General features: G+C 39.1%; 1 protein-coding gene across 2 annotated transcripts; it reads left to right on the forward strand.

The window, feature by feature from the left end:
• The first annotated feature begins 16,663 nt into the window (after positions 1-16,663).
• On the forward strand, positions 16,664-24,121 carry LOC113591110 (CD48 antigen). 2 transcript variants are annotated; one of them, XM_035529607.1, is made up of 7 exons: positions 16,664-16,723; positions 17,147-17,379; positions 20,195-20,512; positions 20,612-20,896; positions 21,287-21,418; positions 21,570-21,640; positions 23,682-24,121. In XM_035529607.1, exons 2-7 carry the CDS (start codon positions 17,325-17,327, stop codon positions 23,802-23,804), a joined length of 984 nt encoding a protein of 327 aa, XP_035385500.1. In that variant the 5' UTR covers positions 16,664-16,723; positions 17,147-17,324; the 3' UTR covers positions 23,805-24,121. The 2 variants fall into 2 exon arrangements, with proteins under 2 accessions (XP_035385500.1, XP_035385501.1); XM_035529608.1 differs by lacking the exons at positions 16,664-16,723; positions 21,570-21,640 and having other exon boundaries at positions 16,981-17,379; positions 23,682-23,781.
• Positions 24,122-25,293: the final 1,172 nt, after the last annotated feature.

Here is a 25,293-nt window from a genome sequence, read left to right on the forward strand (position 1 = left end):
TTCTTACAGAAAGATGAGATGCAGCATCCAGCTGTGAATTTTATGATGGTCCCTGGAAAGAGTCAAACGTATTTTACTAGCGTTTCCTGTGAAAATGGATCAACTGGATTGAGACAGTGAAAGCCACATTTGCTAGAGTGAGAGCCTGCAATGGAGCAGAGCAGTCCTAACACTTGGTTTTCCGTAAATACTCAATGCTATGAACTATGCATTTCAAGTAGACGTAATTAAGTATTGCACAACACGGTACTTGCGTCTGCAGGTGGCCAAAGTGTTAGAAGCAGAAACCGTACTTGCTAGGGAGTATATGGCGGCATAACCTGACAACAGCATTAAGAATACCCTAACATTTTTCAGTCCAATCCCTGCTTATGTTGTCTGCAACACAGTTAATTATACCATGGATAGTAATCATCTTATTTTGTCTCAAACATTCTGAATGTAACATTTCCTACAGCTTTTAAGATACAGTCACCATACTTGGCACCCACACCATCCCCCCCCCCCCCCCCCGAATGTCCACTTACATCCATGTGGCTTAATCACAATTCCTTTTTACACAGCCAGTTTCCAACCTCTATATATCGCTCGGAATTAAACAGGCAGCTGTTGCTGCTGCACCTTTACGACGGATGCAAGATAAATGAGCTCCTTTATGATTGGCTGCCCTGTATTGTGCTTCATTCAAAAAGTACTCGGAGCTGAAATGCCCGAGAAAGGCGCTTTAAGTGGCTGTGCTAAACTGCTGTAGGCTGATCAGGTAGAGATATGCAAATAGTGTGCTTGCGACGTCAGACAATCTAATTTCAGAATGGGGGTCATTTTTGCTGCTTAGATGCCATATATGGACCGTATGGACCATTTTACTTCAAACTTTCAGTAAAGCAAACTAAATATATCCATGATGGGGCCCTTTAAATTTGCTACCACGTCATTTATCATCCCTCCATCTTCCTTTATTTACTTTTCTATTTTTCTCTGGTATCGCCGTTTTAAAAAAACATTTGCTAAAAGACCAACACTAAGTTAAGACTTAACATTTTTAAAAATATAATAAAAGGAGAATGTTACTCATTTCACTGACTATGCTTATATCCATTTTCAGTGATTTTCCTTGTTAAAGTAACAACAAATGTAGCATGTCACAAATGACTACATATGAAAAATTAAAGAGATCAGCATGAAACACTGGAGCTGATTTCAGTTAAGCACCTAGTGATGGAAACTATAGAAGACCAACATCATAAAAATATTGTTAAAGGTAATGGTTAGATTACAAGTGGTTAAGACAAGTTGTTCTAGGTTGTGCTTACTGATGTACACCAGATGGACATAATGTCACAGCAGAGGGTCTGATGGAGCAGGTGGAACATCAACATTTAAAACAAAAATGAACTGCTTGCCTTTAGTGAACTAAATAAAGCATAAGGATCCATTGCATGGCATACACATTCATATAAGCATTGATAAAATCCATCCTCATGTAAAGGACACGCAGGCTAAAGAAAATAAACACGACTTACACACATTCAGGTTTACAGCTCATCAGATACACATTCAGCACGCAGTCCCTCAGACAGGGTTTAAATACATGAACTTTAGGCAGAAACGAGGGACAGGTGTGAGCAATCAAACGAGGGGCGGAGAAAACGAAACCCCGGCAAGGACTGAAATACATAAGACAGGGAGAACACGAAACATGGAGGACGGGAGAGACTAACTGTGACACATTTGACCTACCCCAGTAAATCACGGTACCTAAGTTGATGAATAACAGGGATAATCACACACTTCTAATGAAGCAAAGTAATATATAATTACAATTATAAAGGACTAATTTGGTTCGTCTCCCCCAAAGCCATTAGAATGTTCTTTATATAGCACGAGAAAACGACCTACACCCATGTGAAATATAAACCAATCCTGCTTTTATTACACAGAAGAGCTGAGCAATTATGGGGAGGCACCCTAAAGAGTTGAGGCTAGAATTACCTGTCAATAAACAAAGTACAGAATAGGAAAGCCAAATTATTCTGTTGCATCTTCTTTGAAATGACTCTGCAATGAAAATGCTGATATGAATAAATGCTTGTATTCCTTTCTGATAGAAGTCAAAAAATATATTTAAAGTGGCTCAAACATGAGAACAATGTGTATTCCTTCACAATCATACACAACCAATGAAAAAATCTCCCCTAATATGTTTATATACACAAGTGTCTGTGGGAGCCCCAAAGCTATACTGTACATTCAAATCACAAAAATATATATCACAGTCCCTACAAAAAATGAAAGTAAAAAGCAAACAAACAACAAAAAAGGCGGGAAATCATAAATGAAAATATCCCCAATATAATTTACTAATGTCAGGTTTGTAAGCAGCGCTATTTCCTGCTTCCTAAAACAGTGACGCATATTGTCGGTACTCAGTCCACTCGAATAAAAAATATACCATTAAATATGACCGTTAAAAAGACCTGAAAGAAAGAAATGTTTGGCTTTTCATTCGCTGTCACCCATCATAATGTATTATCAAATTCACACTACTGTAAAATCGCTAACATGTTATTGGTATGCGAATAAGACACCTGAGCACAGAGAGAAACCCAGTGTTATGAATACAGTTGACATTAGAACTAGCTGGATAGCTCATATTAAGACACTTCATTTGAAAGCACATGCTAAAGTGTTTTCCCCACAATCTATATGCATAATTTATTTGCCAACTGTGACCAGAGAGAGAGAGAACATAGCTAGCTACCTTACTCACAGCCTAGAATATTAATGACTTTTGATGAGGACTCATTTTCTGTTTTTACATTTACGGCATTTGGCAGACGTTCTTATCCAGAGAGGCTTACAAAAGTTTTTAAACTAAAACTTTCTAGAAGCACTTAAATGACCCTTAGCCACTTCAAGGCACACACTAGGAAAGGATATTTTATTCTTTATTCTAATGATTATTGGTCAATATGTAATATGACCGGTGTATCAGAGAGTACGTGAAACATTTTGATCGACTAAAACTCTTTTGATCTACGGCTATTCTTATTCTCATGGCCAACTAATTAGATTGCGGTTTTGTTGATGACTTTGAAGATGACATATCAAACTATTAGACTTATATCAAAATATTAGAACTAGCTAGTTCTATCTCAAAACGTTTATTGACCTTAATAACTTGATTATTTCTCTATCAATGAATTTTTTTAAAGTCAATAAAACTATTTTGAGGACCCTCATTGTGTTTTATTTAAATTTCATATATTATAATGTAATATCATATCATATATCATCATGTAGTAATTAAATATAATATCTAATATTTATATAATAAATATGGGGTGGGGTGGAGGGTGTGATTGACAGCTGTCCATCAATCAATCAATCAATCAAACTCAAGCAATAAAGCATTTTGACTGGAGGTGTATACTATCTCTCTCTTAGGTCCTTTGGGAAACTCACATGTGATACAGAAAAACTTAAACACAAAGTTTATGTAGTGAACTCTCAGCTAATCTCTGCTAACGAGCTGAGATTTGGATCAGGATCGTGAGAAAAAGAAGAAAATGTCGAGTGCTGTGGATCCCCAGGAGCGGGACTAGAAAAACATTGGAGTAGAGAGTCCGTGCTGATGATGCCTCTGCAGATGACGTCTTCTGCTGGGTCAGGAGCGTCAGTGGCACATGCGGTGGCTCCACAGTGGTGGCACTGGTCCAGGGACAGCTGAGCAAAACCTCAGTTCACCAGGGTTGAACCACTGGGCAGGTGGAGCAGTTGATGCACTCAGAAAAAAAAGAACACCGATATATCTGTGCTGGAGTACAACAGGCATAATATAACTGGAAGAAAGACTCTGGCAGGCCTATCTGAGACAGAGTAACTAGAAAAGGGGAGAGACAGACCCAAAGGGCTCCCTGAGATATCAACCCTGATGGTAAATATTGTGGCTTGTTTACGAAATGTCATATGCCACTATTTTTAATGTTATTTGAGTGACTGTATAATAAATGCGTCAATAATAGATTATGCAGAAACACCACTGGTGCTCATGACTTGTGGATGTGTTTGAACTACTGAGGCCAGATAATCAAACAGACAGGCTTTGGTTAGGCATTATGCATGCTCTCCTACCATTAATGTCTGTCAGGAGCAACAGAGCTCTTTCTAAATCTATCTAAATGAACTATTTAATGAACTAACTACTCCATCACCTGTTATTTTTTATTTAAATTAATTATAAGTCACTAAACAAATTTGAATCATCCGTAACGTTGGCCAGCTTTCATTTTCCTTTGTCTCTGCTCATCGAGTCCACTGAACTGAATTCTTCCCCCTTGTGGTCAAAGCTTTTATTGAATGCTAACTATTAGCCATTAGCTCCTCCGGGAGAATTTTTTTTCTTCTCATGTTGTCCTGGAAGGCTAAAGGAAATTTTCACAGAGGAGCTAATGGCTAATGACTTTTGTTTGTTTTAACGTTACCCTTCAGGGCAATAGCAACACCAGCAAAAACAGCTGTTTTTGATGGACAAAAAAACTGTGGCAGAACTGTAATTATTTTCCATTAGTAGACAAAACACCTTACAAATAAACCATACTGTCAGCCATATTGAAAACACTCTTTCATCTCTTACTGTATTAAAGAAAATTCTTTAATACAGCCCCAAATAGCCTATAGAAGCTTGCATATATTTTTAGAAAGCAAGGAATGATTTCTTTTAGAAACTGAAATAGAAAAAAACAAAACAAAAAAACCCAAAAACAATAAAATCACCAAGTCCACAGAGATTGCAGTTACAGATAACAAAACAGCATATAACACATTGTCAACATTTGAAATAATAACTTTGCGATGGCAAACTGCACATTTCAGACCATGCCCATACACTGGCTGCAGTCACATTACTGATATCAGTAAAACGCTGGATTCATCATGGTTCTGAAGTAATGCAGGTGACTCACTCCAGGCCACTAAGTATGTTTTTAAAAACAAGGGCCGTTGAGTGCTGACAAACGTGAGTGAGAAGTACATCTTTTATAGAGGAATATGGGAGAGGTCAGGACAGTGACCTGTCTCCTTGGGTGCTTATAACCTCTTTATAACAATGTCTTGCAAACTGTACTACGCACGTGCACAGGTTGCTTGAGTTGTAGCTCAGAGTGCGGTTTCTTAGCATTAGAGTGTCTGGTTGTAGCCTGTGTGCTGATACAAGCTGTCTTGTCAGTAATTTGAATATGAATGGTGTTAAACTGTTATTAAACTCTCCTAGTTACCCTGCATAGAAGATGTCACTCGTGTAATTGTTCCGGAGTCTCTGGAACTAAGTTTCAATGAACTAAATGATCTATACTGAATTTTATTTATTAGAGGCCAGTGTATAAACCAGATGATGACATTTTGAGTGAATCAGTGACATTGAATAAAGAGGAGTGAAGCGTGAGTGTGATTGAGCGTCTTTATTACAGGTCACAGAACAATGTTAAAATCAACTGTTGCAAAAATGAAGAGAAGAACAGTCTCCCCAGGCTTCTTAGAGGCTTGAACCCCTCAGAGTGAAACAATGGAGAGGTTCACCTGTGGGCTTGAAATAGTGACATCAGTAAAAAAAACTAACAAGGAACACAATAATTAATGAGCAGAAGATTCAAAGTGGGGCAGTAGTTGTGAATTGGCTGGGTGCGTGTGCGGGGCAGGTCCGTTAGGCTGGGTGCTGCACGAACCATTATGGTGCCAAGTACCAGGAGTGAAAAAGCTTTTTAAAGAAACTACATGAGCAAATCTGAGTGAACTGGTACAAATGTCAGTGTTAATCCTCATGAAGGCTAATGCAAAGTGTCTTGGAGGCAGACCTGTGCGAATCAGAGCACATGAAGCGAGAGACGAGTGTAAGTCGGGATGTTTGGGCCTGGGAAGTGATCTGAGAGGGTGATTGGTGGATTTGTGGGTGTTGTCTTGACCAGGCTCTGACACGTAAATAGGATTTTATCCAATCTAGAACAGATGGAGTATTACCTTTGTGTTATAGCCCCAAGTTTAATGTAATTACCAACCAATGTCATGTTGTTACAAAACACAAAACACCCTGTGAAGAAATTGATCTGAATGAATGAACTGCATGCATGAAACTGACAGGCAGTGGGTCACCCAGATATGAACATATTTACAGTATATGCCAAGATGGTGGAAAATAAAAATACCTCTGGCACTTCTAATCCTGTCCTGTGTCCTATATTTTCTGCCTCTCATTTTATGTGTTGGCTTTATTCAGTTCAGACTCCAATAATAGTCAGAAGGTTAGACTAGGTAGGTGCTTACGAGGGGCTGGAGTTCATATGCACACATAAAGGTGCACACAGGAACTGTGACCAGACATGCAGCCAGAGACATACTTTTGTTCAAATGTATTTCCAGTCACCATAGCAAACCACACCGCTTTCAGGTAGCTCTTTAATGTACAAAAGCGCAGGTACACTTCTTGCAGATGTTCATACATTCTGATCCACATTTGACCACAGTGGAGTATCATTCTGACTGTGCAGACAGTGATGCATTTGTAACTCGCACGTACTTATTTTTAGCATGCTTGTGAAGCATTTGTCTCTATACGCATAAAGTCATTACGTATAGGAAACCCTCATTACAGGCTTGGGTTTCCCACACAGCAAACGACTGGCAGTTTGAGGGTTTGAATCAGTGAAGGTGTTTGGGGTTTGACAGCACTACCACTTTGCTGGTCTTGTATGTTCACACACTTTGTCTTTTAATTTGTGCATGTGTATTGTCCCAAACAAGCTGAGAGAAATTAGTTATTTTTGACTATTTGTTTTGTCCACACATAAAGTTATTTATGTTCATTAATGTCACTTATTTACGCAATTAAACCCTTATCAATAACCATCTCCACCACACAAAGCACAGTCAGTGAAATTCTGACAATGCAGAAGGAGAGGCATGTACAACCTCACATTATTCTTACATGTAAAACCTCACATTATTCTTACATGTACAACCTCACATTATTCTTAAGTAAACATGCTTAAGTGAAACTTTAGGTATACTCACATACCAATTACATGCCTGAAACAGCATATACAATAGTGTATATCTGTTTCTAAACTAATAATGACTTAGTATAAGGACTTAATGTCCTTCAAATTTTAACTGCTTGACATCTCTTGCTTCATAATCCTAAAATTAAACAGATTATCCAAATGTATTCAAACTACTTGTGGCAAAGCCTGTACTTCAAACAAGTTATAACAAGTGAATTAAACGTACATGACCTCAGGCACTGTGAGAAAAAAAGTGCAACAGGAAGCTTTGCTTTCATGAGTTCTGAAACTTGTGTTTGGTTGATACCACGTCTGCTCTTTGTTCTGTGAGGTGGTGGGGGTGTTGCTGCGATTTACTGTCTGTGTAAAACGACTTACTGTCTGTGTAAAACGACTTACTGTCTGTGTAAAACGTCTTACTGTCTGTGTAAAACGACTTACTGTCTTACGTACAACAGTTGGGCTATAGTATAAGTCTACACATACAGCATGTTTCTAAGAAATAAATGTTTGTATTAAAGTGGTGATACGTGAAGAGTGTATCGGCCTGCAGGTACAAGTGCTATAATGGCAAAATAACTCCATCTTGTGGATAAGCCATTCATCAACACCTAGTATCCTAATAATGTAATATCGCATAATATTTGTTGGCACAAGAAACGGACAGACACAGGTTCAAATATAGAGCTCATGGAATATGCTGTGTCAGGAGAATCCCGCCAAACACTCTGCACACACCCTTAATTCCTATCTACTCCTTTCCGGTCCAGCTGTGTCCAGCTGTGTGCTGGCCCCTCACCACTCATTCATCACCTACACTTGTTTATAAAAACTCCCTGATGTGCTAATGTGGATGGCAAAGTCACACTAGTGTTTGAAGTTATAAAGTTTAAAGAAGTATTCTTTAAATGACATTTCTGGGATCCTGGAAGATCATACATGCAAAAGCACTGTAAAAGATTGTTGGTTCATAATATTCTTGTTTCCACATTGTTCTTTTGTTTAAATAAGTATATCTCTAGGTATATGAGACCAGATAACATGACACAAAAGATTTACATATTTCGTTTGCCTATAGAAACATTTACATGGTGCTTTACTTGACAAAAGTCCCACCAAAGAAGCCCATTGGTTCATCTTGGAGGCTTGACTGATGAGAATATAGATAAAGAATCTGAGATATTGCTTTGAAATTCGAGTGACAGGAATATATATTAATGAGCTGAGACATTAGAGTATGGTTATGGTTCTGCTTTGAGTTCATGTCTTCATCTCCCTCTAATGCCATCAACTTTGGCATCACTGAACACAATGTTTAGTGCACATTACACTTACTCTCTGCAGAGACCTAGCTAATGGGCAGTGGTAGCTCAGTGGTTAAGGTACTTGACTTGTACTCGGAAGGTTGCTGTTTCAAGCCTCAACGCTGCCAAAACAATCTAAGTTGTTTATAACATAGGGTTCATCACACACATACAAAAGAAAACTATTATCATATAATACTATTGTAAGCAGGGCAGTTTGATATAAGGCGGTTTCTCTTGACGTATTAAGAAAGCAGGATGGAGATGGCTTCTTCTCTGGCAGTGTTGTTAGAGCTCCAGAGTCTCGTTGTTGACTCTCTTTATTTTCCTTTTACAGATATAAGACTGAAACAGAAATGTATTTTTTTTTTTAGCTATAAAACTATGTAGTCCAATAGCTAATCCAATAAGAAATGTACTCATTTATCAATGTATAACCTTTCAGGGGCAAGTAGTAGTGAAAAAAGTCTCGTGGTCTGTGTGGGTGTCATGGTTGGTCCCTCCTAGCTTCCATGTTCCAGGTTTCCCTGTCTTGTGTATTGTTTCAGTTCCATTCCGCACTTTCGTTTTCTCTGCCCCTTGTTCGGTTTTCCACACCCGCTCCTCATTTCTAGCCTTGTTACATTATTGTATTAAAACCCTCTCTTGTTACCTGTGCCTGGGTTGTTCATTGTAGTGAAAGTAGGTTCCTTGTATGTTTCCAAAAACCCGTATGTGTATGCAAGTCTGTAAGTGTACATCAAAGCCCATTTGTAATTCTACCCGTTGGTTTTTCCTTGCCTCCACGTGTCACTTCCTAGCCCTTGTTCTTGTTATGTATTCTCGGACTCTGTATGTTGGCTCCGTGACCCTGGACTACTCCGACGACTGCGACTCTGGATCTGACCCCAATAAATCTCGCTCTTCTCCGCACATGCGTCCGCCCCTTTACTGCTCACCGTTACAGTGGGTGCGTACGTGTCTTATGTCAGAACACAGTCCATCAGGTAACTGGACAGCTTCACCTGATGTTGGCCTGGGTGCACTGAAGAGCCTGAACTGTGACCTCTGAACTGTGGATACGAGCAGATCAGGTAAGTTGTGTCATGAAGGGTATAAACTGTCGTGAGAAAGAAGGGCTGTGAGCATTGGAGCAGGGCTTCTAAGCATCTAAGGATGGTGTAAGGTGACCTACAGTGAACCATAGCTAACTGACCTGGGGTCAGAGGAAGAGGTGGACAAGCAGAATAGAACTGTAGTGCAGCACGTGCTCTCACAGTGGCTGGTGATGATGTCTTCCTCCGTGCTGGATGCATCCATCTGATGAATTTTCGACCCTAAGTTTGGGTCTAAACCAAATGGTAGAGTGTACGTAGAGCCAAAAATGGTCTTGAGTTTCTTTTACTCTGTTATAAGTATGAGGGTTCAATATAAGGTGGTTAAATTACTCTTGATTTAAAAACAAAGCAGGATGGAGACAGATTATTCTCATGCAGAGTTGTTTATTTGTTCAAGATCTAAAATCTCTCTCCTTCTTACAGCTACAGCTTCCTCTTTTCAAAATAAAACCCTGAAACAGAAATGTATTTATAAAACTATCTAGTTCAACAGCTCAAATTCAAACCTTACCACAGAGATGGCAACTTGCACTTCTGATGTATTTTTAAAGACGCGCAACTTAACTTAGACTTTTGCTTAAATAACACGAGACTAGACTAATGACTCAAGACTCATGAAATTGAAGTGTGGGGATGTCACAGAACCTAGGTCTCCTATTTAAGCTCCCCTCTCCTGCACTTCCATTGCAAAACATTGCCAATCCCATGACGCCTGAGCCTTAGCTGCTTTCTAGACCTTGCCTTCTGCCTGACTTTTGGACACCTCTCGGCCTCTGTCCCTTGTTTATGACCCTGGACTAGCCTGATCTAGAGTACAGAAAAGATCCAGCCTGCCTGCCTCGCTACATTCAGGACCTGACTGAAATCTCCCATTCACTACATGCCTGCCTCACAAATCCTCTCTCTGGTGTGTCTGCATTTGTTAAGGGGGGGCAAGAATCTAATGAATCGTTTTGTGGGATCTTTTCAAATCACGTGACATTTTATTCATCCTTGCTTGTTTATGCTATTTTTATACAGCAGGTGCGGTCATGTTTGAACATGGAGCATAAGTTCAAAGCAGTAAATTGGCTGGACAAATTTAACAAACATCTCATCACCTGGATCGTAAATAATGGCAGGAGAAAAGTGGTGGTCAATCAGATATTAATAATGATTATATTAATAATTATGTTTATTATATTAATAATGATTTTTCCAAGAGATACAGGCGCAATAGAAGAGTAAGAGAGACGCGCTTCCCTAAGAGGTAAGGACAAAATTTTTCTCAAGGCAACTCCTTTTGTATGTTGTTGGTGGTAATAAAGATATTCCTCTGTTTTTCTCTACCATCCTGGATGCTGATGCTCATTGCCTGCTGAGTGCTTTGGTTTCCATTTTGAATCAAGCTTCTCAAAACTCATGCGAGCGTCTTCCCTGTTGGTTCTGAAATGGTCATGCACGGTAGCTTCTACTTTTTTTGTAGCTTGTGGCGCTCACACTGACATTCTGCATGGAACAAACAAGGAACCTTTAATCACTTCTGGCTACAAAATCTGAGTCAGATAAAATATGCATTACATGCAGCAAAAAAAGGACACTAGAAAAATCTTATTACACTTTATAAGACAGCGTAAGGCTGGCATAAAGAGCAAGCATGTTAGCCAGCCAGCTATATCGAAGGCTAATTAATATTTTTACTAGTTTTAATTTAACAAGTATATTTTTTTTCACTATTTGTTTTTGTGAGTTTTCATTAATGATAATGACCCAGACCATGTGTGTGTGTATGTATGTATGTGTTTGGGTCATTATCATTAATGAAAACTCACAAAAACAAATGGTGAAAAAAATATACTCATTAACTGATATATATATATATATATATATATATATATATATATATATATATATATATATATATATATATATATATATATATATATATATATATATATATATATATATATATATATATATATATATATATATATATATATATTACACACACAGCTGCAGTTCAAACTAAATCCAACAGCTGTGTCATTTAAATGTCATACATCTGCCACGAGATGTCACTGTATCCAATGTCTAAGATTTTGGTTTTGGCTGCCATGGTACTCATGGTACATGATATCTCATCATGTTATCATAATGACTATTCTACAAGAATAGACTATTCTAGTCTATAGTCCTATTCTAGAGAATATACATGTTTTGAGAATTCTATTTTATATTATACACATAATATAACATATATAATTATGCTCTGTGTCGCGTCTACAGACCGGGACATTCCCCGTTTCCCAGGCAACCTAGTAACGTCCGGCTTTTCTTCATTCTCTATGGTTCCCTGTCTGCTACCCTTTGTCTCCAGCTGTCTCTAATTTATCGCTGATTAAAGTCTTATAAAAACCCCGTCCCAACGTGTCTTGTTTCTTTCTCCTCGCGCCTTCGTTGATATGTCTCTCGGTTGTTGGTTAGTTCTCGTCGGTCTTAGTCTCGCTTTGTGCTGGTAAACGTGTGTTTCTGTCTTTCATTGTGTTTGTGATAAGAAGCTGTTACTCCTTGCTCCTGCTTTGTTTGTTTAGATCTCATGTGTACTCTCCTTCTGTGTTTGCCGTCTACGCTGCCTTTCCCGTTAATGTTTACCCGGTGTCTGTCTGTCTTTTCACTTTGTTCAGTGTGTTTGTTTATTTAAAGTAAGTGTTTTGTTTTGTTTATTCTATTTGTCACGATCGTTATGGTTTCCTTCGTTAATTCCGTTTCACCCAACATCGCTCTCGCTCGCCACCCCTTCCGCGTTACACTCTGGTCCCATGCCAGTGCAGCGCGGCGCTATAACGTATATCCAGTTATCTTCAATGAACGGCTGGATGTCCAATCGTTGCCTACAGAGCAATGTGGGCATCATAGATATTTGGACCACATTCGAGGGCCTTTTAGAGCAGGATCCATCCTGCCCTTATCTTGTAACATAAGACATAGTCTTGACAGACTTAGTAATAAAGCTGTTTGTATAAATACAGCAATCCAGTGTGGAGGCATCAACCATCTGCCGGTTCACCACACTGACACTGTGTCTGTTCCCCAAGCTAAGCAGAAATACAGAAAACAAAGAAAAACATGTCGTAACCTAATTGGTATTAAGTAAATGACTCACAGAACAGTGCCAGCACCTTTGATCTAAAATCTAAACCACTCAGGATAAATTAAATCCTCACAAATCATAGATTTAATGTACTCTGCCTAACAGAAACCTGGATCAAGCCAAATGACTGCATAGCTTTAAAAGAAGCGTGCCCTTGTGGCTACAGCTATGTACAGTGGCCATGAAGGTGGCATTGCAGTTACTTATAATGACGCATTAGGCATAAACCAGAAAGCTGGTTATGATTTCAAGTCATTTTAAATCATTTTTAACAACATTAACAATGTAGCCATTGACAAGAAGCCCACCCAGCCTCTTCCACCATTTGGTATCTACAGGCCACTAGTTCCCTGTTCAGATTTCATTAACGCATAGATTTCCTCTTTAGTCACTAGTACAAAGAGCTATTATTGTTGGTGATTTCAATATTTACTTTGGGGGGAGCGTCCCGTGACACACATAGCAGTAATTTATTAATTTTTTTTTTCAATGAGAAAATTAAGCACACTAGAGATAACATGCAGAGTATTAATGTGACATCAGTGACTTAATTACTTCAGAGCAACCAAGCCAAAAGAGACTCTAGATCCTTTACTCCTATCCAAGAGCCTGAACTAACATCTCACACTCAAAATCTTCCACAAGCCAATATTAATAATATACTTTTGCAACACAATCACCTATTGGTAATGCAACATCTGTGGGAGTTTGACAGCTCATCTGGTGCTGGTTCCACTTGTGAACCTACTTTGATTTACTCGTCTACTTGTAAGCATACAGCTATTAACACTAGACTCAGACAAAACACTGACTTTTATCTGATACTGCGGAGGCTACTCCTTCCTTAAATTATACCTTATGGCCCTTAACTGGAATGTTAATTATGTGTTGGTATATTAATTATAGGTGATTGGTCAGTAATAATATGAGGCTTATCTGAGACTTGCATATTCTTTCAGATAAGGTCTCTTGGACAATCAGAAGAGTTTCAGACTTCCTCACTTTATGTAGTAAAGGCAGTAATAGCCCATCCCCCAGCTTCAGATTCCTTGGGGGTAATATGATCTCTGTTCTTCTTATCTGCCCTTCTATATGGTAATCAGTGGTCTGGAAATCTCCCACCACTTGGTAATGAGCTGGACATTTCTACTACACCTCTCAAAACCTGCTTAACAGGCTGGTACCAGTGCTGTTTCTGACCTAAGGGTCCATGTACTTCTGTATTGCGGACGTGTGTGCACACATGTATCAATGTATTGATACAGCTTGTACACAATGGGTACTAAGACTTGTGTGTTATATTCATATATAGTTGTGCTCTAGCATCAGTTATGTTGTCTCATGTTCCTGTCTGCAAGCACAGTCGAAGCCTGGTGCCACCTCGAGCTCCACTTTTGCTGGAGGACTGATCACATCTGCTTGAGCCGATCTGATGGTTTCCTTCTTAGTTTCTGGAACATCTGCTGTGACTGACTGTTCAGTAGTAGAGCCTGCTGAATGCTGATGTCTTTTTCCTTCAAGCTCGGTTCCTCTACCAGAGGTCTGGGAGCTTGAGGGTCTTGCATAGTATCTTAACTGTTCCCAGGACTGCACTATTCTTGGCCAAGATCTCAGCCAAAGATCTCCTGAGAGATCTCGCTGGATCCATTCTGCTAGTTTGGGGGTCACAGCCCCTAGTGCTTTGATTACCACGGCAACCACTGTTGCCTTCACCTTCCCCATATTTTCTTGCTCTTCTCTCAGCTCTTGGTTTCTCTTGAGCTTTTCATGCTCCTTGATCCTAATGTTGCCATCACTTGGGATAACCCCCTCCATCACTACAGCCCTCTTGTTTGTTCAATAATAATACTACTGCTGCTGTCTGTCCATTACAGCTATACACAGTTGGTTAGCGATCAATGAATGAGTGTGAGAGAGAGAGACACACACACAGGCTATCTTGACTCTTGTAGTTTTCATCAGCTTTGCAAGTAATTATTCTGTAGAATCCTCTATTATATCATCATCACATGCATGTGGTTTATGCATGATTGTTTAGTTGACCATACTCACATAAGAAGGGAGCAGCTCTTTTAATTGAAGATTCAAGCACAAAACAATATTTCTTGCTTTCCAGCTTAGACAACAAATGAACTTTGTTTTGATCTTAAAAAAAAAAAAAAAAAGAATTCAAAGTGTACCTGAGAAGCTCAGATTTCCCCCATGGCATAATATCAATTATAGTCAACCACAGATGAGTATTTGGTTTCTAGGATAACAGATGCTTTTATAATTACATGAGCTGCAGATGGCGTTTCTAAATGGATAATAAGGTAAAAAGACAACATGCAGAGATTTTAGATAGATAGATAGATAGATAGATAGATAGATAGATAGATAGATAGATAGATAGATAGATAGATAGATAGATAGATAGATAGATAGATAGATAGATAGATAGATAGATAGATAGATAGATAGATAGAGAACGTGTGAGCTGCCATGGTTAGTGACACTATGCTGTTCTTCAGTCCTGACATGTAGCATACTCTATCAGAAACCAAGCCCACTGTGGATCTGTACTGGAAATTTTTTTTTTTTTTTTTTTTTTTGCACCACACTCATATTGTCAGGTCTCTCTCTCACTATCATTATTTTCATCTTCATTATGTTTTTTGCCACAGGATAAAAATGTGCATGTGTGTGGGTGTGTGTGCTGGTCATTCCTCCCAGAACTGCAGCTCCATATCATCCACAGTATTTTAACCAAACAGTTATGGAGGGTCATAATTAAGATCATTAAAATTCCACAGCTGGTTTTTCTCTCACTAAGCACATTCGGTCAAACATTTTTATGCCACTGTTACAAAACTTTCAAGGACTAGTTTTTGCTTTCTTTCACACTGGGCAGCACATACTGCTCATATGGTGTCAGGATAATAAAATTTGCAGACAGTTAAACACCTGGCTGGGTGGGTTTGTTTTGGAAACACAGATCACAGTCAGTGATTGGCTTTAATCAGGTCTCTGGTATGAGTCGCGCCTGATCCCTGTGTGATCAGAGTGGTTTACAGTAAATTACAGCTTCATCTGGGAAAGCAGGGGAAATTACAGACAGTTGGTAAAAGTCCAAAGAAAATTCTAGGTGCGTAACTGAAGGGTACTGTAGTAAGAGATGTAGAGATATTCAAAATTAGCATCAGAACATTACAAATGTTACTTATTTTGCACATCACAATATGGCAGTATCTGAAAAAAAAAAACCATTTAAACATTACAGCTTTAAAACACACAGCCTATACTTAGCCATTAGTTTAAATAGATGTAATCTCTCGCTGAGCACTGTCTTAAAATAGACGCCAAACCCTTCAGGCTTTAACAACGAATAAGAAAAAAAACAAAAACAAGCATTTGTTTTGGTGTGAACACAAAGCAGACCGACGCGGTTTTAGTAGAAAATTGAAATTGGCTTTTATGTGGCATGTTAAGAAAACGACGGCTATTTTACGCTATTCAAGTTTTTCTTGCGAAAAAACCTAGCAGGGTTACTCTGTCAGGATGGAAGAGGTCACACAGGGCTAACAATATTCTTGCCGTGCTGAAGTTTCTTTGCCTTTAGTCTTACAGTCTGCCAATGCAGAAGCTTGGCAGCGGCTGCGATGTTACTCCATTATCCGTAGTTATAACAGCGCTTTTATTCTCAACCAGCTGCCATTCTCGGAGAGCATCACCTAGCGCGCCAGTGATTATGACTTTAAATTAATATTTTTCGGTGTGGAACACCACAATTTCTTTAGCGAGGTTCTTAGTACACGCCTTCCATCACGCACTGTCCCTTATATATTTTGTGGATTTGGCAAAAGCGTCAAATCCGTTTATTGTGACAATGATTAAATGGTGTTTCATTTTAGATGCGAACGCATATTCGACGTGTTTCCCTCCTTACCTGCGACTGTTTTTAGACAGGGTTCATCAAGGTTTGCGGGTTCTCCCTTTTATTTGGAACAATTCCAAAATGCTGCCGAATTGGAGCCGTAGCATTAGCTTGCTTGCCCTCATCGCTGGCCATGTTGGTTCCCCCTCTCTCTGTATGAGCTCAACAACCAGTGAGCCCCTCAGTCACCAACACTGACCTCTGAAGCTCCTTGAATGCGTCAGGTACGGGAGTGGGTCGAAACAACATGCATAACAATAAACATGCAATTTGTAAACAGGGCAAAAGCAAACTGTCGTAATCTAAAAAACAGCAAAGATAGAAAACAACCCAAAGAGACCGCTCAGTGCGCATAATGAAATTGCCATACTTCGCACTAGGAAAGTAACAGCTTTACTTAAATACTAAACGGATAATTAGAGGCTGGTGCACTCTATCCGATCTTCGGCATTCTCCTGGGGCAAGGTGGGGCCCCCTTGACATTTATAAACGTCTCCATGTACTTTAGGACACATCCATTACAGATGGGTGGAGAATAAATGATTTAAATATTGGTATAAAGACAAGAATTTTAAGAGTTGGGTTAAAGTTAGGGTTAGAGAGCTGTACGTTGTTCTTTCCAGTTGAAACTGAACGCTTCCCCACAGGAAAAAGCACGACGCCATCTCATCTCATATTACTGAGCGCAAACAGAACCCCACCCCGCGTTAAGTTGTATGCGTAATGGATCTTCATGAAGTCGCTGAAAAGATGCTACGATTGTATTACACGCAATGAAAAAAAAAAAAGAAGTCAAGTATTAACTAAAAAATGAAGTAAACCAAAATGAAGACCTGGTTTCAGTGTACACAATGGACTCTGCTTTTCATCTGTGTATCGGGTGAGTCTGACTACAGCTTGTGTCAGCTTGAATATTACGTTTTCTTTCTGTCTTTATGTGCTTTATGAGTATATGAACACATCCAGTTCATGGTACCTCACTATATAATCGTGTAAACACATCGTTCAACCTTTCTGAGTAGGTCATGGGAGTATTTATCTTTTCCTGTTATGCATCATAACAATAAGATTAAAATAGGATTAACAGTAAGAGAACACATTCCTTAGAAATGTTAAGAAAATACAAGTGGTCTAATGTAATATAAATTATGGGAAAAAATGAAAGCAAAAGAAAGACGTCTTTGTTAACATATAACTTATTTGCCTCTCAAATTAAACTTCAGCTCATGTCCTGAGCCAGTTTTGCAAGTTAATGTATGTTTGTTTTGTAGAATCTGTTTGCCTCTGACTTTACACTTTATGTTACTCAATTTCAATTGTGATTTCAATTGGTTTTTCTTCCCTTTTTTTTTTTTTTGTTTTTGTTTTTTGGTAAAGTGTATTCATTTGGTCCAGAAATTAACTCAACGATGTTTAAGAGTTTTATGTTGTCTTGTGTTGCTTCCATAAGTCTTTCACGAATAACCATGAGCTGTTACCTCTGTCTGTTTGATTTCTGTTGTCTAAAGAGGAAATCCTGTTAACACCAAAAAGCCAGTCAATGTCTCTGCTGACACAGTGTCTGTGGCCAGAGCTGTCAAAGATAGAAAAATAGTGAATAGGAGCAGTATTTAAAGGATTGAGGATAAATTAAGCGGACACTTTGGAGGCCTGTCGATATTATGAGTCAGACAGACTTTCCAGTTTCACACAGGCATAAAAATGTTTTGTCCTTGACCATTCCCCACCATACACTACTTGTTTTGGAAATACAGAACTTTGCTGGTGTTTGCAGTCCTGTAAGCAGTTGTATAGCTAAACAGAGTAATGTTTATGCTGTGCTGCTCTCAGTACGTCAGGCATTAGGTCATTAGGTCTCTGGCCTCTAGTTCGAGAATAACAACGTAGTAGGACAGACACAGGACAGTTTATAAACCACACTTTCTGGTTTCTGTCTGACTGTGGATATTAAAATATTAGTTTTCAAAGCAATAATTAGTTCTGGTCCAATTTTTAGACCTGACTGATCAGGACGGCCTTCTTTACCCGTTTAATAGGAGTTAATGAGGTGTTTCCATGACACCTCGAGTGTGTTAAAATTATTTTGTTGGTTACAGAGAAACACACAACAGTAAAGTATGCCAATGCTAAAGTGTTAATCAAATCTGGGTAATTTTTCTTGAGAGCATTTCTCTTAAATGAATTAAAAATCTTGGTATCATTGTTTGGGTGTTTTTATACCATATGGATGGACATATGGACATTGTGAATTGTTTGTGCAAATCTTTTTTATATATACAGTTTTTGCATGAGTTCATCCCTCATGGTCAACAGATCACATTATGCAGGAACTATAGAATGTAAATTGCACAAACAACACATGCTGTCTTGCAGTGTGTGCAAGCAGTGGCTTTTGCAACAAGTGGAAACAGCCGGTGTGTAGATATGATGGGCAGAGTTTGGATGGTTAACCACTAAGAATAAAAGAGGTCTGTGTGCACTCATGGGGTCTGCATGCACAGTGGTGTTACAGCCATGCAATGACACTAACTAAGACCCATTCCATTAAAACTCTCCAGATTAATTTTCTAGTGACTGGGTGCCCCTAAACTTTCAAGTTGGCTTTATTTTAAAGTGACAGCCCTATAGCATTGGGTTAAATAGAAATCTGTTGCCTTGACCTTGTTCTTATGAACCACCATATTTGAAATTGTAAGAATGGAAGCAACCTGATGTTTCCTGTATCCCTCATCCAATAAAGACAGGACTGAACCCTTTTTCTGCACTCAAACCTTTTCTTTTTCGCTTTTTCTTGGCATGGTCAATAGTGCCTGTATTGGAATTCAATAGCCATTGGAATGGAATGGCTACCATACATGTAGATGCAATAAAATTGATAAGACTGATGGACCCTCATTAACAGGAGAATGTATCTAATCATTATTTGACTCATTTTAATAGGTTAAAATCCAGTAGCATTTTCAGAACATAATTCCCAGGGTTTTGACAGGCATTAGGAGTTTGCAAAGGTATTAGAAAGAGTTACCCACACATTACCAGCTGGTAACTTTACAACTACAGGGGTGAGAGGAGAGTATGTCATAAATTAAATGGGCCATGTGTCTCTGGAGAAGTAGTAATGTTTTATTTAAAACATTAATCCTGTTAAAGGTGGTGTATTCCAGACTTACAGGGTCCAGGAGTAATGTGTTTGTTGTAATACTTGGTCATTGTAAGGGTGAGGTGCTGTAAGGTGAACTGAGGGCTGCAATGATAAGAACTGAAGAAGAGAATCTGTCCACACTCCACTACAGAGCTCTGATCATTCAAAAGTGCTTAATTATAGAAGATGCCAATCTAACAGTCTGAACTGTGCTGAAAGTCCATGACTTTGTAAGACAGATAAAGAGAAGGGGGCCTGTATGAAACATACGTCTGTTTTTGAACATGCGTCTGTTTATTCGGAACCATGCAATTCCCAAACACACGGGAACGCAATGTGCACACAAATGTTTCAGTGGTGGGTTTAGTCTCTACTTCTTAAACAAGCACCTGATGTAAATAATATTCCATTTTCCTCCCTTTTTTGTAAGATTTCTGATAAAGATTTGATACTAGAACATAAAATCAGCACCATTTCTCTTTCCAGTGGTGTTCATCTCTGTATGACTGGATTAATAACAGCTCATCTAATAACAGTGTGTTTCTCTCTCTAGATGTGTTCATCTTTGCTGCAGGTTCCAGCACTTCAACTGAGAGGGTGGTAATGTACAGTACTGTGGGGAAGTCCCTTACATTCCCTACCAGGGTACCACTTACTGGGACTATACACTATGAAGGCAGAAACATTGGAGTCGTGCTTAATAAAAACACTGATACAGAAACAGATGAGAAGTTTAAGAATCGTCTCCACTGGGACAATCAGACTGGGCTCTTCACTCTCTCAGACCTGAGGACAGAAGATTCAGGTGGTTATACTGTAGAGAGCAGTAAAGAGTCCAAGATCAAGCAGGAATATCAGCTGGAGGTGTACAGTAAGTTTGTTTTTCAGTTTATTATGAAATGAATATGTGAAGATTTCTTTGTTTTAACAAGCAGATTCTTGTTCATTTCTTTTCTTCATTTTTTTCCAGAAAATGTACCAGCACCTCAGGTGACATCATCCAGTAACTCTTCTTCAGATAACACAGTCTGTTCATTACTGTGCTCAGTGATCAATGGGAGGGGACTGGTTCTCTTTTGGTATAAAGATAACTTCATATTAAACCGCACAAGTAGCTCCAATTTGAATGCCATATTGCATCTTCCTCTGGAGATTGAGAAGCCAAAAAATGACAACTTCATATGTGTGGTGTCAAACCCAGTCAGCAACAAAACAACCACAGCCAACATCACGACACTCTGTTACCACAGTCCTGGTATAAAAATTTAACAAAATTCTTCACATTTATATCCAGTTCTGTTTTTGTTTTTTTTGTTTTTTTTTACTTTTTCCATAATATCTGTATCTTTAAACACCTCAATAATGTAAAAAAAAATCATATTGCACACAGTATTGAGATATTGTTTTAAATAAAGCACTTGTATTTTCTGCTTTTCAGAGAGGCTGATTTAAATTTTCTTCCCTTCTTCCATGTAGTCACAGATAATTAGTTTAAATTAAACTAAATTAATTTAAACCAAGTGGAGGATATTGGGATAATACTTGGGATAATACAGGGATATATAGGTTAGGGAGAATATTAATTAGCATACAGTAATGCTGGTTTTAAGTTTAATAAACTGATTGTTTATTTTTCTTTTTGTAGTTCATGGAGATGGTCGTCAGAGGTATATAGTCAGTGCAGTGCTCAGTGGGGTTTCTGTTGTGGCAGTAATCGGGGTTGCTGTGTATCTCAGGAGGAGAAAATGGCAAAAGGAATCCAGTCAGCACACAGAAGGCAAGTATTTGTCTGGATATGCTCTCTGGACTCTTAGTAACATGTACACTGTGATCCTTTTGCTGTTCTAGTGTTCTGGAGTCTGTCGGTCTCTGTCTAGTTGACCAATGAGAATAGTCAGCCTGCTGAATTACTTTATTTATCTTTGCAGCTTCATCTGCATCTGAAGGACCTCATGCTGATTTACAATATTCTGAAATAGCTCATAAAACTGATACTCAGGTCAGTGACATCTGATGGACACACAGACTCTGGAAAACACTTGACCATGCAACACTACCACAGTGTGCATGTAGAGCACATTCCCACACACCTGCGTGGTGTCACATGTAGAACTTCACTGTGGTCACACTTGTTCTGAGCTGTGTAACCACAGTGTCTTTCAGTGTTGCTGAGTTCATGTACAGCACACACTTGTTTTAAAGTTAAATGTCCTGCAGAAGTTGTGCTTAAGCTTGTTCTGTGTGGTGGGGTTTCAAGTATTTTTTTAAATGCATTGCTTAATTCACATACAGCTCACACGCGATGCTTGGCTCCCACAATTGACTTTAAAGATTCTTTTGTACTGTCTCAGGCCAAGAAGAAACATCTCTACATCTAACACAACCCTACAGTTGTGGCTAAAAGTTGACACTGACACAAATTTTGATTTTCACAAAGTTTACTTCCTCAGTTTTTTTTAGATCCTTTTGTCAGATGTTATATGTTATAGTGAAGTACAATTATAAGCATTTCAGAAGATTTTTATTTTTTATTTTTTTTTTACTTTTTATTGACAAATAGATCCAGTTTAAGCAAAGACATAAAAAAGAAGGGTCAACACTGTAAATATTAAGACTTCTGCAATTCACCTTGGCATGCTGGATATCAGCTTCAGGGCAAAATCTTGACTGATGGCAACCAATTCTTGCCTAATCAGTGCCTGGGGGTGATCACAGTTTGTGTTTGTGCACCATCTTTTTGAGGATTGACCACAGGTTGTCAATGGGATTGTGATCTGGGGAGTTTCTTGTTTTGTTCACTGAGCAACTTGTTTCTCAGTTTTGCCTTGGGACATGGTGCTCCTTCATGCTGGAAAAAGCATTGTTCATCACCAAATCGCTCCTGAATCGTTGGGAGAAGTTGCTGTTGGAGGATGTTTTGATACTGTTCCTTATTCATAGCAGTGTTCTTAGGCAAAAGTTTGAGCAAACCCACTCCCTTGGATGAGAAGCAACCCCACACATGAATGATCTCAGGATTCCTCAATGTTGGCATGACACAGGATGCATGGTAGTGCTCACCTTTCCTTCTTTGGACAATCATTTGTCCAGATGTCCCAAACAGTCTGAAGGGGGCTTCATCAGAGAAAATGTACCCCAGTCCTCTGCAGTCCAATCCCTATAATTCCTTCAGAATGTCAGTCCGTCCTTGGATGTTTTTCTTGGACAGAAGTGGCTTCTTTGCTGCCATTCTTGACACCAAGCCATCCTCCAAAAGCCTTCGCCTCACTCCTCACTGTGTGCACAGATGCACTCACACCTGCCTTCTACCATTTATGAGCAAGCTCAGTACTGGTGGTGACCTGATAGCATAGCTGCATCCTCTTTAGGAGACGGTCCTGGCGCTTGACTTTCTTGGGCGCCCTGAAGCCTTCTTAACTGCAAGTGAACCTCTCTCCTTGAAGTTCTTGTTCAATAAATGGTTGATTTTAGGTGCTCTCTTACATGCAGCAGTGCCCTTGCCTGTGAAGCCCTTTTGATGCGATGCTTTGATGACTGCACATGCTTCCTTGGAGGAAACCATGGTTACCAGAAGAAAACTTCAAGCACCACCACCCTTTTACAGCAACCAGTCTGCTCTTCAAATCAGCATGACAGTGATATCAGCTGCCTTGTCCTCGTTAACACTTTCTCCTGAGATCACCACTGAAATGATGTTAGCATGCCATTTTGTGGCAGGGCTGAAATGCAGTGGCTGGTATACAATTATTTTTGTGATTAAGTTCATTTTCATGGCAAGGAATGACTTTGCAATTAATTGCAATTCATCTGATCACTCTTCGCAATCTAGTCAATGCAAATTGCCACCATAAAAACTGAGGCAGCAAACTTTTTGAAAATGTGTCTCAAAACCTTTGACCATGACTATAGATCTGTAACTGCCACAGTGTAAATTATGCCAAACAAACAAAGATACAGTATGAGAATATTCAGTTACCTACTGCTATCAATGTGTTTCCGAAATAACAATTTCTCTCTCTTTCTCTCTCTCTCTCTCTCAGGCCTATATACCTGAATCTTTCCCTGAGGAAAGGTATAAACTAACAACAATTTACGACCAAATTAGGCCACAGAGGTTTCCGTCCACAGATAACAGCCTAGAGTGCCATCAGGCTCTGGTTTAGCTTTTAAAAAAGGGGGGCAAAAAAACCCTAAAACAGAAGTAGAGTTTTGTATGTAAAACACGTGTTGTAATGAAGTGATTAAAGTTCAATACTGAAGTTACTATATGTGGAAATGTTGCTACTCTGGCTTATTCAACCTGAATTTACTCCAAGGTGATATTCATTCTCCCTCCTAATTTCACAGTTTTGAGAAGGATTTTCAAACTTAACATTGTAACTTAACACAGTTTTTCAGTCATGTTCTATTGGATGATGTTTTTTGATAAAGATTGTATAACTTATTGTGCTGTGAAAAATAAATGTCAATTACAAATCAACATCTTCATGAGATACAAGTGGATTGTTTTAATGTAGGAGGTGGAGGTTGTTTATAGATACACTGTTACTTGTGAACAGAACTGTCATGAGGTCAGACTATTTCATTTCCAGGCAACACAGTCATTAGTTGAAGAATCAATGCCAGCTGCATTCAATGCCAGTCCAGTTTTCAGGAGTATAAATGTAACCCTACATCCCAAGTCTAAACCCTAACTCTCACCTAACCCTTTACCCCAACCCTATACCCTAACCCTATACCCCAACCCTATACCCTAACCCTATACCCCAACCCTATACCCTAACCCTATACCCCAACCCTATACCCCAACCCTATACCCCAACCCTATACCCCAACCATAGCCCTTTACCCTATACCCCAACCCTATACCCTAACCCTATACCCCAACCCTATACCCTAACCCTATACCCCAACCCTATACCCTAACCCTATACCCCAACCATAGCCCTTTACCCTATACCCCAACCCTATACCCTAACCCTATACCCCAACCCTATACCCTAACCCTTTACCCCAACCCTATACCCTAACCCTATACCCCAACCCTATACCCTAACCCTATACCCCAACCATAGCCCTTTACCCTATACCCCAACCCTATACCCTAACCCTATACCCCAACCATAGCCCTTTACCCTATACCTTAACTCTTGGCCATATACCCTACATTCTATCCCTAAACACTAACCCTGTGTTAAAGAGAGAAAGGTGTTTGAGTTCAATCACTTGCTTTGAAGAGATTTGTGGGGCAAAATGTGCAAACTAAAAGTAAATATGAATGTTTTTATTAGTGCCTAGTGCAAAAAACATGTCAGCATAACCACTCAGCTGCACCAGAACACCAGTGGAAACATTTCAGGCCATTTCATGAGTGTTATACAGCTTTTGTTTCCATGGTGCACACCTGCATTCAAAACACCTTGTGCCCAGTGAGCAGCTGTTCCTGTATTTGTCTGATGTGGTTTGCATGTGAGACAGGTGAGAAAATAATGAAGATGTTGTTATAGTTCACTTCCTCTTTGGGGGTGGGAACACATCCATTTTGGACAGGTGGAGCCAAGACAAACACTGTTACTGCATCTATAAATCATTCTTTCCATTAACCTTGGAAAGAAAGTGCACATATTCTAAACTTACACAGATCCATACTGC

The sequence above is a fragment of the Electrophorus electricus genome, chromosome 9 (assembly GCF_013358815.1).
Source record: "Electrophorus electricus isolate fEleEle1 chromosome 9, fEleEle1.pri, whole genome shotgun sequence".
In the NCBI taxonomy this organism is placed as follows: domain Eukaryota; kingdom Metazoa; phylum Chordata; class Actinopteri; order Gymnotiformes; family Gymnotidae; genus Electrophorus; species Electrophorus electricus.

Excerpts from the sequence above, each read along its gene's own strand:
- LOC113591110 (XM_035529607.1), top strand. The coding sequence starts at position 17,325 with ATGAAGACCTGGTTTCAGTGTACACAATGGACTCTGCTTTTCATCTGT. Across the intron at positions 20,897-21,286 it reads ACTCTGTTACCACAGTCCTG|TTCATGGAGATGGTCGTCAG; the intron begins GTATAAAAATTT and ends TTCTTTTTGTAG. Across the intron at positions 21,641-23,681 it reads CTCATAAAACTGATACTCAG|GCCTATATACCTGAATCTTT; the intron begins GTCAGTGACATC and ends TCTCTCTCTCAG.